A 16211-nucleotide genomic window follows, 5' to 3' on the forward strand; every position below is an offset into this window, starting at 1 on the left:
CTCCATATAGACAGAGAGAGCAGCAGAACATTCCCATGTTCACCACTAGAAGGCGGTCACTCGCAAGATGGATTGAATAATTAATGGAGTGTGTGAGGTTTATAGTGTGAAGATGTAAAGAACCTCTAACTGTGTGTGTGTGTGTGTGTGTGTGTGTGTGTGTTCAGCTCCTAGAGACTAAGTCCACAGACAGGACACAGACGTTGCTGCACTACATTGCCATGTGGTGAGAGAGAAATATGCTGCAGTGTCTCTGTTCTATAACGAGCTGCACTATGTGGACAAAGCTGCTGCAGGTGAGAGAGCTGCACCAATCACAGCGCTGCAAACATACAGCCCTCTGATTGGTTCAAGCTGCACGTGTGTGTGTGTGTGTGTGTGTGTGTGTGTGTGTGTGTGTGTGTGTGTGTGTGTGTGTGTGTGTGTGTGTGTGTGTGTGTGTGTGTGTGTGTGTGTGTGTGTGTGTGTGTGTGTGTGTGTGTGTGTGTGTGTGTGTGTGTGCAGTGAGTCTGGAGAACGTGCTGAGTGATGTGAAGGACCTGCAGCGCGGCATGGAGCTGACATGGAGGGAGTTCAGCGTGCAGCACAACGCCACACTCAAAGACTTCATCAGCAGGCACGAGTCACGACTCGGTAAACTGCAAGAGGACGCTCACATCGCCCAGGTCAGCACACACACACACACACACGCATACATACAGCCTCCAGGTGAAGCTTCTTATAATCAATAATTAAAGTTCAGCTCTTTGATCTTTCATCAGGATGCGTTTGATGAGGTGGTGAAGTTTTTCGGCGAGAGTTCCAAAACGATGCCACCGTCTGTGTTCTTCCCCATCATCGTTCGTTTCATCAAAGCCTACAGGGTGAGTACAAGTCTGCGTGCGTGCGTGCGTGCGTGCGTGCGTGCGTGATCATGTGTATGTTCGGCTGTAGGTGTGTGTGTGTGTCCGTGTGATCATGTGTTTTGTCTCTCCAGCTGGCAGAGGAAGAGAACGAGCAGAGGAGGCGTCAGGAGCAAATGCTGTGGAGAAGCTCGAGCAAGAAGAGCAGCAGGAGGAGGAGCAGACCAAGGTGAGGAAGAAAAAGACTCACACACACACACACACATTACATTACATTACGGTCATTTAGCAGACGCTTTCATCCAAAGCGACTTCCAATAAGTGCGTTCAACAAAGGTAGATAAAGGCACGCACGCACACACACACCATGAAGCTCCTCATGTCTAACTGTGGACCCCTCCCTCAGTCTCCCTCCCGCAGGGGGCGCCGTCAGCAGCAGGAGCTGCTCACAGAGCTGAGAGACGACAGGGCAAAGACAGCCGACATGTGTTGAGGGGAAGGACGGAGCCATCGAGGACATCATCACAGGTACACACACACACACACACACACACACACACGTTTCCTGTCTGGCTCCCTCTTCTGTGCTTTGATTGGCTGCTGTCTGTGTTTCCACAGCGCTGAAGACCGTCCCCTTCACTGCTCGATCGGCCAAACGCAGCTCACGCTTCTTTTGTGACCCCGCCCACTCTGAGGGAGCATTATTGAGAGAGAGAGAGAGAGAGAGAGAGAGAGAGAGAGAGAGAGAGAGAGAGAGAGAGAGAGAGAGAGAGAGAGAGAGAGAGAGAGAGGGAGAGAGAGAGAGAGAGAGAGAGAGAGAGAGAGAGAGAGAGAGAGAGAGAGAGAGAGACTGAGATAATGACTGAGATGACCACGCCCCCTCATATCCATGGGACCAATCAGCACTTTGCAGATTTACTCTAATCATGTTTTGTATGTTTGTATTGGTGTGTGTGTGTGTGTGTGTGTGTGTCTGCTGGCTCACACACACGCAAACACACCCTGACCTTTCACACTCGATGAAGAACTGATCAGCTGATCCATGGATCTTTCCGATTGGCTGCCAGTTTGAAACAGCACTTGTGATTGGATGCAAACTAAATCTTCATGTTTGACTTCCTGTTTAGTAACTTTTAAAATATACTAAAAAAGTTTTTAATTTGATGTCACAATACAACATTTTTCACAAATTATTCTTGTTAAATGTTTGACTTGTTGTTTACTGACTTTTTAACCAATCACAGAGCTCGTTTCCTCACACCCAGCAGGGACGACCTCATGTCCTCTGTAACCATGGAGACACAGTCTGTTTATGGACCCCCAGCCAGCGTCAAAATGTTTTTGTATATTTAAGGCTTTTCCTAATTTAAGTGTTTCCATCCAAGTGAAGAATGAACTGCATCTCCATGGAAACGTCACTGTTGTCACAGGTCCTTTGCATGTAACATCCTCTATGAGGAGCACTGTGTGTGTGTGTGTGTGTGTGTGTGTGTGTGTGTGTGTGTGTGTGTGTGTGTGTGTGTGTGTGTGAGAGTGAGTAACTGGCTCGTCCCTATTGGCTGCAGACAGACTGACTGACTCTCTGATTGGATCCTTCCACCTTCACTGATCTCACCTGCGACTCTGAATCCAGATTAAATCCTGACCCAAAGCACTTCCTGGTTCAAAGGTCAGCAGGTTCCGGCCTGTCAGAGGACTTGTTTAGTCCCGGTCGGCTCAGTTAGCCTGCCAGCTCTACGCTCGGGTGCGAGAGCGTGGACGGGACGGCGTCTCCCAGCCGTGTAGGGACGGACACACACAGTGTCTCTGTCTCATGGACAGACTGAGACTTTAAACAGGACTCCTGCAGGAAAGATCCAACATGTGATCCATGTGATCCTGCAGCTGTGACATCATGACATCATGACATCATGACCCCCCATGAAGAAAAAGACAGAAGAGCACAAAGTTTTCTACGTGTAAATATGTTTTCTAGAAAACTCTGTGGCTTGTTTCCTGTTTGTGTTTGTTGGTGTTTCTGCACTCGTGTAAATAAAACATGTCAACATGTACACACGTGTGTGGGTGTGTGTGTGTGTGTCTTCAGCAGGTTTGTTATAAATGTTCATGTCTGCCTTTTCAACCTAAACTGAAACATTATCATGTCATTTTCATTCATTTGAGCAAAATCATGTGAGGAGTCGACTGCCTGTCTCTCTCTTTCTCTCTCTCTCTCCTCCCTCTCTCTCCTCTCTCCCTCCTCTCCCTCTCTCTGTCTCTCTCTCCTCCACTGTCTCTCTCCCCCTCTGTCTATCTCTCTCGCTTTCTATCTCTGTTTCTCTCTCTATCTCTCTCTCTCTCCTCTCCCTCTCTCCTTCTCTCTCTCTCTCTGCAGAAACTCCTCCCCCTTGCTCCATTCCATCAGATGAGTCTGCAGGCTGCGACAGAGAGACAGACAGATAGGTTGGCAGACAGACAGGATGGACATGCAGACTGGTTTGTCCTCTGTGTCTCTCTCTCTTTCTGCTGGATTTTCCTGTTTTTCCTTTTCTAACGTTTTAAGGTTTTAACCGGAAACACACACAGACACAGGCGGACGGAGGAGGCTGCTGCTGCTCGTCGTCATGGGAACGGTGCTGTCCTTGTCTCCGGGCGCGCGGAAAGCTGCAGCCCGCGGAACGGAGGGGAAGTTACTGGAGCCACTGCGGGAAGAAGAGGAGGAGAAGGGAGGGAAGAAGAAGAAGCAGCACCCGGTGCTGGCGCACGCGCTCAGCTGGAAGAAGCGCCTGGTGGCCGCACGGGCGAAGAGGAAGAGCGGGAAGAAGGTGAAGCCGGCCGCTTCGGAGCCCGGACACCAGCAGGAGCACGCCGCCACCGACCCCGCCACAGAGCGCCGAAGGCCGGACACAGACACGGACCCATCCCGGTACCTGTGCCCACTGTCCCGGAGAACAACCAGAACCACAGCAGGCCGGACCTGATCATCTCACCGAGGAGAGTGGTGGTGCAGGTGTGTGTGTGTGTGTGTGTGTCTGTGTCATTGTAGAAATTAAATTCTCTGCAGTCATCAAACTCAGCAGCAGGAATGAAACAAACTCAACTCCAGACAATGAATGTGAACGGCCTGACAAGCAGAGAGCCTTTATTCTGAAAGGCTGACATTACTCAGTAGAGGGCCTTTATTCTGAAAGGGCTGACATTACTCTGCAGATGGATTTTGTTTTCCATCTTTTTCGTTGAAATAATGCGACATGCTCATATTTTCAAAGGTCATGTGGTAAATCAGTTTGCCAGCTTGCCCCGCCCCCTTCAGTGATGTCATTTCCTTTCCATGCGCTGCTGTCCTCTCTAGGCGTCTACAGGCGAGCTCCTTCGCTGTCTTTCTGACTTCCTGTGTCATCGTTGTTTAAAGCTGAAGGAGCTCTCGGCCAATCAGATCATCCTGTGGTTCCGGAGCGTGGACCGCGCCCTGCTGGTTCAGGGATGGCAGGTGAGCAGCTGTCACTCACTCAATCAAATTAAAGTGATCATCTTCATCTCGTTCATTTCTGACCTTTGTGTGTTCCTCTGTCAGTGTGTAGATGTTCTTCTTCTCCTCTTCAGGTCTGTAGGTCTCTAATGGACCCTGATGGATCCATGATCAGGTGTTAGAGCCTCTAAAGCTCCTCTACATCAAGACAGAAGCTTAGTTACACACTAACATGTTGACCTTTGACCCTGAACCCTCAGTATGTTGTCAGAGGTCATTGTTTTATATCTGAGGGTAAACTTCAAAAATCCAACTTTTACATTTTTTTGTCCAAATTGTTCCCTTGTTTAACCTCTGAATCAGTATGATGAAGACGATGAAGATGGTTGGTGGTGGTGATGATGATGATGATGGTTGTTGGTGATGATGATGAAGATGGTTGGTGGTGATGATGATGATGATGATGATGGTTGTTGGTGATGATGATGAAGACGGTTGGTGGTGATGATGATGAAGATGGTTGGTGGTGATGATGATGAAGATGGTTGGTGATGATGATGATGATGGTTGGTGGTGATGCTGATGATGATGATGGTTGGTGGTGATGATGATGAAGATGGTTGGTGGTGATGAAGATGATGGTTGGTGGTGATGAATGTGCTCAGTGATATATGGTGGTGTGGTACTTGTACTCTTCCTCTCTTGTGCCCCTGCAGGACCAGTGCTTCATCAGCCCTGCCAGCCTGGTCTTTGTGTACCTTCTGGTCCGGGAGGCGGTGGACGAGGACACAGCCTCTGAGCAGGAGCTCCACGCCACCTTCCTCACCTGTCTCTACCTAGCATACTCTTACCTGGGGAACGAGATCTCCTACCCGCTCAAACCCTTCCTAGTGGAGAGCAGCCGTGATGCATTCTGGGAGCGAGCGCTGGAGCTGATTGGCCGGCTGAGTGCTGACATGCTGCGGATCAATGCCGACCCCCACTTCTTCACAGAGGTTTTCCAGGACCTGAAGAAGCAGGGGGAAGTGAGGGAAAAGGAGAAACAGAAAGAAAGGGAGAGGGAGGAGAGGGAGGAGGAAAAGGAAAGAGAGAAGGAGGAAGAGGAGGAAGGAGGAAGCAAAATGGATGATCTGGACCGCTAACAGAGAGAGAGAGAGAGCGAGCAGACTCACCCAGCAGCCATGACCTGCACAGGTCTGAATGTGAACCGACGCCTCCTGTACTGTTACCATGGCAACTAATTGGGAGCCCTGCTGCTGAGCGGTCGGCGGTCCATCCTGACCTCTGACCTTCTGCAGAGTAAAGACACTAAGCTCACATTAACTGCATGCCATCTTTTGATTGTATCATCGTCGATGTAGGCACGTTACCATGGCAACCTTACACACGTTTGAGTTAGTGACATAGCTGAAACTAGCAGGACGGTTTGGATTGTTTTCTTTATTGATCTTATTAGGGAACATAGTGGGCGGGGTTAAAGAGTCAACAACAAGGAAACTCACAGTACTGATCCATGAGCAGAGGAGAGCTAAGCTGGAGTACAAAACCTTTTACATGGGTTGACTGATAAGTTATGAGCCTGGCACGTGAGCAGCTGTATCATATTTTAGTGAAGATGTTTCATTCCTCATCTCAGTGATTCTAACTTCATGTCCACAGGTTCTGTGAGTTGGACAAGATGGACAAACAAAGACAACGTGCAGTGATTATGAACTCCATGATTATCCATGATTGTGACTTGGAAATAGTTTGACCTGATTTGCCCCCTCAGACGTTGAAGGTTTTAGCTGCTGTTTGGCCTCAGGTGATGACATCACATCATCTGGGGATCAGATCCCTCCTGCATCATTGACAGAAGATCAATGGGAAGAAAAACACATCCAGCACAACAGGCTCACTACTTATCAATCAGCACCTCTCTATGAAGGTAAATGATTTTTTGCCAAACAAACGCTCCCTCAGATGTTCTACATGTATGAGCTGAGGGGTCATGGGGGGGGGGGGGGGGGGGGGGTCGTCTGCTAAAGTGTGAATACTGAACTCATTTAACCATCAGGATCAGAGAGAGAGAGAGAGCGCCCTCTGTCTGCAGGCTGAATAATATGCTGAAGTTTCTTTACCTGAACTATGACAGAAAATTGGGTCTGCGATTTTAAGAAATAAGTCATAATGTTTCAGACAAAAAGCTTAAATGTAACAACAATAAAGGAATCACAGGAGAACCTGCTGCAGGAGTCAGACTGTCTGCAGTTTGCCTGATGGGATGAAAGTATTCACACTTCCCAGACACTAGCAGCACATTGATGATCTGCTGATGAGTTTCCTGTTTGAATGTAAATCAGTCAGTGACTCTGTGACTCCAAATGTTTTTATATGGAATCAAAGCTGCGACATAAAAAACCTGAGAGTCTGAATGCTTCATTTACCTGCTCACCTCAGAGAGAGACAGACAGAAGCAGAGAGACAGACAGATGGAGATAAGTTCAGTGTGTGTTGCAGTGACTCATCATACTGTGATTTTTGAATAAGCCAGCAGCAGTCACATGACTCACATCTGCAGCTGATTGGCCAGAATTTGCTGCAGTCTGGAGGGTGTATGTGTGTGTGTGTTTGGGGGGGGGGGGGGGGGAGACCAGGAGGACACAAGAGGAGAGGATGGAGGGGGAAATAAAGGAGGAGGAGGAAGTGGAGGAAGAAGAAGAAGTGGAGGAGAGAGAGATTGCAGAGCTACAGTTTCTGATTGTGGCCACTAGAGGGCAGCACACACTGCAGGTGTTTACTGCCACCTAACGGCAACAACAACAAACTAATCAGGTACACAAATGTACACACACTCACATTATTACAACACACACATGTACATGTTCCACATACAAGGTGGAGAAGAGGAGATGTAGAGGACAAATTGGGCCCAGGGCCTATAGTTACTATGGTAACACTAATTCATGTTTGTCTGAATGCTCTCAGTAGAACAGAGCTGCTCATCTTCATCACTAAACACGGTCGACTCCCTGATGAACCTGCGACACAAACACGGCTCGTGTGTCGATCTGAGTTTAATCCATATTTAATGACATCATCTCTTCAGTGGGTCGAACACGCCCCCTCCCAAGAACAGGCCTCCAAAATCCGCCTCCAGATTCACCAGGTGGGCGGAGCTACATATGTCCTCTCCGTCCGTCCCGCTCAGCATTCTCCACCACGGCAGTCGGCCCGCCCGCAGCATTGCATTGTGGGCATCGCGGGCGCAAGTAGCGATGGAAGCTGAAGGGCTCAGTAACGACTCGGCGTCAGTTGTCGTGACAACAGAAAGGGGTGGGGTATCTGTAAAGAGTCAGCAGAGAGAGGAAGTTACATCATAGGTGGACCTCATGATGGACACACGTCTGAGCCCAGGTTCTGGTTCTGCTCTGGTACAATTCAAATCAAAAGCTTGTTGATAAAGTCAAAGCACAGAGCTGCTTGTTGTTCCTCCTAAGATCAATCACTGTTAGGACAGATCGGATCAACCATGGCAGCTGTAGAATAATCCCTCATGATGTCATCGCCCCCCCAGGAACAGGAAGAAGGCCTCAGGAGCTTGTACGCCTAAACACGGAAAGTGAACATTTCAAAGCTGTGTGTGTGTGTGTGTGCGTGTGTGTTTGACCCCTGAGCAGCTCCAGCTGAGTGTGTGTGTGTGTGCGTGTGTGTTTGACCTCTGAGCAGCTCCAGCTGAGTGTGTGTGTGAGCCAGCAGAGCCTCCCTCCTCTCCTCCTCCCTCCTCTGTTGATCTCCTCTCTGGAGTTCAGACAGCAGGAGGCGCTGCATCTCCTCATGCAGAGCCACACACTGCTGAGGAGACACGTTGGACAACTGCAGACAGACAGGGAGAGAGACAGACTAGATTAGGGTTAGCATCATGGGAGAGAGCGCTGAGAAAACTTTCACATTCATATCACAAATCAAAGTCATTCAAAAAACGTTTGTTTTGACGAGGCACAGGAAGTCTTACATGATGAAGAGTGATGTATTCCTCCACCTGTCTCTTTAGCTCCACCCTCCTGCTGTCTGTCAAACTCTTCTGACCAATCCAGAACGGTGCCACTGGCGGGGCCTTCGCACATCGCCGTCTCTTCAGGAAGAGACGCACCTGAGAGGGGGCGGAGCCAAAAACAACAGTCAAACCTGGCTGACTGACACTAGGGTGGGCGTGTCTGAGACTGAAGCTGCTGTTGCCGTGACGTCAAGCTGTCAAACACCGTAAGCAAAGGCCACAAGTTTTCTGTGTGTGTGTGTGTGTGTGTGTGTGGGGGGTTTTTTCTTTGATGGATTGTTAACATGAAGGTAAACACGTCACACGCATGTATGAATCTGTTACCGCTCTCTGCAGCGTCCTGGCAGCCTGCTGCTGAGTGTGTGTGTGTCTCAGTGTGTGTCTCAGTGTGTAGTAGTGTTGTCTCTGTCTGTAGCCCCTCCAGAAGCTCTGGATCACCACGGCAGCACGACGCTCACACTCAGTCAGGTAGAGGGGCACCTGGTCTGAATACACAAACACAAACACACACACACACACACACACAGACACATTAAGAGTTGCACTGGTCCATAGAGAAGGAATGAAGGGCTGGAGGTGTGTGTGTGTGTGTGTACCAGGAGGGAGGAGTTGAAGCAGCTGTCTTTGTTTATAGTGGAACTCCCTCCTCGCCTGTTGACGGCTCACACACACCTATAACACACACACACGTGCACACACACAGTAACAGTCTGGTACTGCAGAGTGAAACAGGAAGTTCATGTTCAGTACGACAGTAACAAAGTCACCTGGTACTTAAGCTCCTCCTCCCACTGCTGCACCTCCAGCTGCTGCTGCTGCCTCTTCCTCCAAGACCTGACACACACACACACACACAGGTCATTCAGGGGGATTGTTTCTTGAGCCACGTGCCCTCAGACAGACAGACAGGCAGGCAGGCAGACAGGTACCTGTATCTCCTCTGCAGTGAGCTCACAGCCGTGTTCAGGTTCTTCACTCTGCTCCTGCACCTGTAGGACCTCCAGGCCGCCTGGATCACACACGCTGCACGCACGTGTTCACCACACTGTTCACAGAGAGAAGAGGGGTCAGAGGTCAACTGGCTGGCTCATGACCTGGTCCAGGTTTACAGTAAATGAGCCTGAGGAGGAACCAGGACCTGCGACCGGCCCTGAGGTTGGATGAGAGCAATCAGTTGATCCACTTCCTGGTCAATGCCACGCCCTCTCCAGTCTTTGGCTAATAGGCTGTCCAAACCTGTAGACAGGCAGGCAGACAGACAGACAGACAGGTGTCAGAGCTGATTCATGTGTCTTTAGTAGAACATCTGGACTTAAGTGTGTTTGTCAGCTTCCTCTTTGGGGGCGGAGTCTCAGTTATCATCCAGACATTCAAGACGGATCAGATATCTAACCTGAACCTGGTTTTTGCTCTGACCTCTGAACTTGAGGAGGAGGGGGCGGGACTTCGTCTGACTGCCAATGAGGAGGAGCAACCTGACACAGGCTCCGCCCACTGCAGGCTCAGAGCTCACAGCTAACTGACTGACAGCATCATTGAGCAGCAGCATGACAGACTCCTCCCTCAACCCTGGCAGGAAGTCCCTAGAGAGAGAGACAGACAGAGAGACAGAGAGAGACAGACAGACACAGAGAGACAGAGACAAAGAGAGAGTGAGACAAAGAGACAGAGTGAGACAGAGAGAGAGACAGAGACAGACAGACAGAGACAAAGAGAGAGTGAGACAGATACAGAGAGGGAGAGACAGAGGGAGACAGAGAGAGAGAGACAAACACAAATCTTCAAATGAATGAAGGAGACCTGAACCTGAGGAGCCGAGGGTTCAGAGCCCCGGGGTCTCCACAGGAGGAGCCGAGGGTTCAGAGCCCCGGGGTCTCCACAGGAGGAGCCCCCAATCTAAACAAGAACCTGCGGTGTGTTACCTGCTGTCTGTGCAGGCCTGGATCCACAGCTGGACACACAGGACAGAAACTGGGACATCATCCCACATCTGGATCTGCTCATAGTGAACAGAGCTGAGAACTGGAGCGACAGGAAGAGAGAGCGACAGGGTCAGGCAGTCTGTCCACACACAGCACATCCATCATCTTGAGGCAGTGAAGCAGCGACCCACCCTGTGTGCTCAGGTGGGCGTGGCCTCCAAGCAGCCAACCAACAGAGTCCATCACCTTCCTGAAGAGGGACAGACACTGAGAGACAGACATGCAGACCAACAGCCAGTGAGACAGGCAGGAAGACACCAGAGTTAGAATGGACACATAGGAGGAAGGGGAGGAGCCTGTTCTTACCTCTGCTTGTTTCATGAGCTGACTGGCCAATGACAGGAGACAATCCATGACTGACGGCAGGAGCAGCCTATGAAAGGCCTCTGACTGCTCGCCAGGCTCCACCCCCACACAGCAGGAGCTCCAGAGGGAGAGAGACAGAGGAGTCAAACACACACACACACACACACACAGGCAGAGCCAGACAGACAGACAGACAGGTATGATCTCAGGTGTACCTGGTGAGCTGGGCCAGTGTTGTGGCGGCGCTCCAGCTGCCCTGCAGCCTTCTGGGGTCTAGTGAGAGTGCCTGCACGCAGTGAGACAGGACGCCACTCAGGAACACGTGCGTCTTCACACGCGTCAACGCACCGCTATCTGTCTGTACAGCTGCTACACTCAGAGCCCCTGAGAGAGAGACAGGTACACTGAGATGCAGACCAAGAATCACCAGCTTCAGTGACTCAGATGGAACATATGTGAAACAAAACGAGTCTCTTTGGTGTCTGTGATCCTCAACCACGACCAACAGGTGAGTGACATGACCCACAAGTCTCCATACCAGTCTACATAGTACCAGTCTTCATACCAGTCTACATACTACCAGTCCACATACTACCAGTCCCCATACTACCAGTCTACATACTACCAGTCTACACACCAGTCTACATACTACCAGTCTACATACTACCAGTCTACATACTACCAGTCCACATACTACCAGTCTACATACTACCAGTCTTCATACCAGTCTACATACTACCAGTCTACATAGGAGTCTCCATACGAGTCTACATACGAGGCTCCATACGAGTCTACATACGAGTCTACATACGAGTCTACATACGAGTCTACATACGAGTCTCCATATCCTCACATTCAAATCAAACCTCTGGACTTCTAAGAGGAATCCCTCCCTTTGTTCATTTGTTTTGCTAGTTTGAAATGTTGCAAAGTGTAACTTCAGTTACATATGGAGCCCCGTCTGCACACATGTCAAATACATGTCAAACACATGTCTATATGTGTGTTGTTTGTGTATTTAAATATAGAACCCGTGTGATGTATTGATGAGCAGCATTCAGTGTAAAAAGGACAAACTCTGCGCAGGACACACACACACACACACACACACACACACACACGCACACGCACACACACTCACACTATACTGCCTTAACGTCTGTGACATCATGGACACGTGGAGGCTTTTGATTGGCCGGGTTAGAGGCACCTTCTCTGAATCGATGACATCATCTCTTTCCACGATAGCAAAGCTGTGATGTCACAGAATAGATTTATTCAGTATCGATTGAGCTTGTTCACTTCAGTCGGGTTCATTGGGGTTAACAGACATGCCGAGGTTCTTGAACAGAGGTAAAGTGGTGAAACACGTGATCACAGCAGACGAGCTCCGCCCACAGCTGGAGTCCTGCTTCAAACAGATGAGCGTGGAGCAGTGGAAGAGGATCGAAGAGGACAATTTAGACAACATGACGCAGGTCCTGATGGCCGACCTGTGCATGGACATGGTACAGACCGTAGCTTCGTCCATCTTGAAGGCCATGAAGGACCCTCTGTGCGACCAAATACGCTCTGTGGCTAAACAGCAGAGTTGGTGCTCAGAAGTGGTGGAGTTCATCTCTCTGGAGGAGGTCATGAACTGCCTCAGGGATTCACTCACTCAGAGCTTTGCCGAGGCCGTAGGATGCTGCGTCAGCAACGCCAAGTGTAGCGCTGCCAACGACCTGACGCAGCTTATTTGTATCGAGGTGGCACGGAACATAAACGTGGCCATGTCTGAGGCCTCCAACACGGTCAGCTGTAAGATTGGGAGAACGTCCTTTCGTGTAAGGAGGTCCGTCTCTTCCATTACCGCTCTTCGTCACATGGTGACCCTCGCTGCCAAATTAATGAAGAGGTGCTGCAAAGTCAGTCAGGAGACGCCAAAGGAGTCCGAGTCTCCTTCAACCACAGCCGGCATCTCACCGACAGACTCCTTTGCTGAGTTGGTCATTAAAATCTCCACTGACATCATTAAGAGTACAGTGGATACGTTGGATCTCAGCAGGCAGGAGGATCAAGACCCGTCAGGCTCTGCACACAACCCTCTGGATGCTCTGGATGCTGCATCTGGTGATATTGCAGGAGAAATAGCTGTTGACCTGCATCGAGGCTCAGACACTGAGCACTTTGTGCTCTCTGACTCTGTGAGATTTAAGATGTGTGCACTCTTCACCATGCACTTTGCCAGGCAGGTGATGGCAAACAGGCTGTCGAGGCTCCGGATCGGCGCAAACCTTCCACTGACTGCCATGACCGGACTGGGCCAGAGCCACATGGAGGCCGTCATTGCCAGCGTGGACAACATGGTGATGGACATATGTCTGATGGGCAACAGAGAGGTTATGACCAAGAACCCTGAGATGACGGTGTTTCAGCGAGCACACAAAGCCTTCTCTGAACTGGATCTGAACAGCCCGCAGGTCAAGGAGCTGGTGGACCTGATCAGCACTGATGATGTCTCCTTAAATGGTGTCTGTACTCGAGCACAAGCTACAGATGAGGTCCAGTGTTTCCTGCTGCATTTATTCCAGTTTCTAATGTCACAGGGGCTCAAGGCCAGCACCAACACTGACTTAGTGTCCGAGACGTCCAAGCAGCTTGAGGACAGGATCTCATTAGAGTGGACCAAACATAAACAAATAAAGGACACGCTGTCCTTGTTCTATGCTAACTGTGCTCTCAAAAACCCTGATGAATGTAACAGATATTACATCTCTCAGATGGTCATGAGGCTCTTAGAGGACACCTCCTCTGCCGCCAGGAGGAGCCTCAAACTGACGCACCAGACGGAGATCGGCAGGCGTCTGGCAGACCAGATATGTGTTGAATTCTCTGCAGAAATACGTGACACTGGTTTGGTTTTCAATCCATTGGCAAAATGTTTCTCAAAGATCCACAGCACTGTGATGAAGAGCTTGTGTAAGGTGTGGACCTCTGCAGAGCTCGTGCTGGATGCCTTGATCGTGGAGGATCCAGCTTTTGACAAGATTGCCGTCCAGATGTTTGTGACTCATCTGATGACTCTGTGTCAAAAGAAGCCTTCCTCCGGACGCTTTTGCAGATGCCTCTGCTGCTCTCCGGCCAGTCCTAAGCCAGAAGAAGCTCTGCCCACCCCCCAGGATGCAGCTCATAGCAGGAATTAGCCTGTACCAGGCCCGTGACCTGGTCCCCACTGTGGCCTCAGGGATTCATTCCCAGGCCTCATCCTTACCGAGAGCTTGGTGCTCTTGTCGTGTTGTAGTGGTTTTCCCTGGGTACTCCGGTTTCTCCCACATTTGCATTTTATAAAAAATAATCTAATAAAAACATTGTGACATTGTGTGAAATTGTGTCACTTTGAGACGGAGACACATTAGAAACATCACAGGGACATAAACACAAATGAGTCTCGCTCTCTCTGTTGCTTTCTGTTTGTCTGTCTGTCTGTCTGTCTCTTACTGTTACAAAGAAGTGTGTTCATGAAGTAACGCTGCTTGTTAGGAGGTGCAGTTAATCGTTCCTTCTTGTCCTCCTCTGACACCTAGTGGAGTCAGAGGGGAAGGACACCAAGTGGACAAATGTGTGAAAAGATATTTGAGGCAAAGACAAAGTGGTGCAAACTGATAAACCTGCTGCAAAGTGTAGCTACGGTCAACTGGACACAGGCAGAAAGACAGACAGGAAGGCTGGCAGACAGCTCACTGTCTCACTTTGCAAACCGTCTCTCAGCAGGCTGGCTCTCTGCTCGTGGCTCAGGGCTTCGTCCTCCAGTCTTTGCTTCAGCTGGCTCAGCTCCGCTTCAGCCGGCCGGCCGTGCTGCATCCTGACAGGCCTGACAGGTGAGAGGACAGATGGGACAGACAATCAGACATTAGAAAGACAAGCTAACATGAATAAAGGTCTTGTGTGTACAAACAGCTCTAAGTCCACATTGTTTCACAGGCAGCAGAAGGACAGACAGAAGACCCTGAGCAGAGGACCTGAGAGACCTGCTGGCTGGACGGGGATGGGGTCAGAAGGATGGACGGACGGGGTCAGATCATTTATCTGATATTTAACAGGAAACAAACACTCATCTATAATGTAATGTAAATACTGTATAATACACAGGGAGGAGACGTCTCACTGGCCGTCATGTACCTGGACACCCAAAGGTGTAGAGGCAGTTCAGGTAAAGCAGAGGACCTTTGACCCAGAAGCTCCACGTGATCACACTGACCTGATCAAACCAATATGGACCCTCTGCTCTGTTCGTAACTAATAATATTACAACATTAAAATGTGAGGAAAATAAATACATATATACTATACACATACTATACTTAGAGATAATATAGTGTTAGTCTGCTCAAGTCTTCATTTAGTTTCACAAATAGAAAACCTTATTAAACTTAGTAAAATAATAACAACGTACAATAGTTACTGTCAGAACCTTATTCTCGAATGTTCTGTTATCTTATTTCCCAACAGTGGCCAAAATGTCATAGCTTACGGAACCCAAACCTAAAGGAGCAAAGCGGGCCGAGGCGCAGCGGTACCGTGGAGGCGAGGCACTCCGAGTCCAGAGGAAGAACTTCACAGTAGTTTGAGTCCAGCTGGATGAAGCTGACCGCCCTCCGTGTCCGTGTGTGCTCCGTGTCCTGGGAGCCACTCTGAAACTAGGTGGCTAATGGCTAAGCTAGTGGCAGAGACCCCTGACGTCTTACGAGGTAGCTAATAACTGAACGGTAGCGCCTTGGCCCGCTCTCTCATGCTAACGTGTAGCGTTTAAATGAAGCTATGACTGCTAGCGCTTAGCTTGAGCGACGCTCCTTTGTTTCTACGGTAACGTGACGTCGCGCTTACGTCATATAATTCGCGCGACTCCCTGCGTGAAGAGGGCGCGTGGCTGTGTGGAGCATTAGCTTCAGCATTAGCCAAAGCTGATGCTAACTTAACAGAGTCACATTCAGGTTTGGTTAAGAAATTACTTTTTACTATAAAAACTATTAAACAAAAATGTTTAGATTTTGTCAAGTTGTAATTCGGGTTTTATCCCTCTATTTGTAAATTAAGTGAAGTAAGAAAATTGTATAAATGTATCAAAATCATCAAATTGCAGCGGAAGTCAAGAATTCTGATGCAATAAATCATTCCCTAAATATTGATCCTAATAGAAACAGAGGGAACACAAACACACACACACACACACACACACACACACACACACACACAGAGAAACTATCCAACTGGGACTCTTTTAGGTGAAAGAGACAGAGGACAGAGAGAGAGACAGATGCACATCAGGAGATGTGACGGAGTGACGGAAATGATTGCTTATTGCTCTGTCTCTGTCTCTCTCCCTTTCTGTGTCTCACTCTCTGTCGGCCTCTCTCTCTCTCTCTCCCTGTCTCTCACTCTCCACTCTATCTCTCTGTCTCTCTCTCACTCTCCCTCCCTCCCTCCCTCTCTCTCTCTCTCTCTCCCTGTCTCCCTGTCTCTATTTCTCTTCCCCTGTCTGTGTCTCTCTGTGTCTGTCTCTCCCTCCCTCCCTCCCTCTCTCTCTGTATGTCTCTCCCCCCTCTCCCTGTCCCCCG

At 49.4% G+C, this 16211-nt stretch overlaps 2 protein-coding genes and 1 pseudogene across 4 annotated transcripts; 2 read left to right on the top strand and 1 right to left on the bottom strand.

Moving 5' to 3' along the window:
• The first annotated feature begins 132 nt into the window (after positions 1–132).
• LOC143000686 (formin-like protein 2) lies at positions 133–2897 on the top strand. Its single transcript, XM_076150087.1, has 6 exons — positions 133–296; positions 505–665; positions 762–863; positions 977–1071; positions 1249–1370; positions 1461–2897. The coding sequence occupies exons 2-5, from the start codon at positions 552–554 to the stop codon at positions 1298–1300; spliced, it is 363 nt and encodes a 120-aa protein (XP_076006202.1). The 5' UTR covers positions 133–296; positions 505–551; the 3' UTR covers positions 1301–1370; positions 1461–2897.
• A 548-nt stretch (positions 2898–3445) lies between these two features.
• On the top strand, positions 3446–5432 carry LOC143000700 (cyclin-dependent kinase 5 activator 2-like; annotated as a pseudogene).
• Positions 5433–5694: 262 nt separating this feature from the next.
• Positions 5695–15290, bottom strand: iqcb1 (IQ motif containing B1). 3 transcript variants are annotated; one of them, XM_076150084.1, is made up of 15 exons: positions 15174–15290; positions 14346–14467; positions 10830–10998; positions 10615–10732; positions 10440–10515; positions 10249–10348; positions 9743–9909; positions 9465–9562; positions 9256–9371; positions 9094–9160; positions 8923–8998; positions 8651–8811; positions 8285–8422; positions 7989–8145; positions 5695–7614 (listed from the first exon to the last, which is right to left on the bottom strand). In XM_076150084.1, exons 2-15 carry the CDS (start codon positions 14455–14457, stop codon positions 7367–7369), a joined length of 1803 nt encoding a protein of 600 aa, XP_076006199.1. In that variant the 5' UTR covers positions 14458–14467; positions 15174–15290; the 3' UTR covers positions 5695–7366. The 3 variants fall into 3 exon arrangements, with proteins under 3 accessions (XP_076006199.1, XP_076006200.1, XP_076006201.1); XM_076150085.1 differs by having other exon boundaries at positions 15139–15217; XM_076150086.1 differs by lacking the exon at positions 15174–15290 and adding an exon at positions 15050–15129.
• Between the last annotated feature and the right edge of the window lie 921 nt (positions 15291–16211).

This window comes from Genypterus blacodes, unplaced genomic scaffold (genome assembly GCF_046128005.1).
Source record: "Genypterus blacodes isolate CSIRO-AG114 ecotype Tasmania unplaced genomic scaffold, CSIRO-AGI_Gbla_v1 ptg000049l_1, whole genome shotgun sequence".
Classification (NCBI taxonomy): Eukaryota; Metazoa; Chordata; class Actinopteri; order Ophidiiformes; family Ophidiidae; genus Genypterus; species Genypterus blacodes.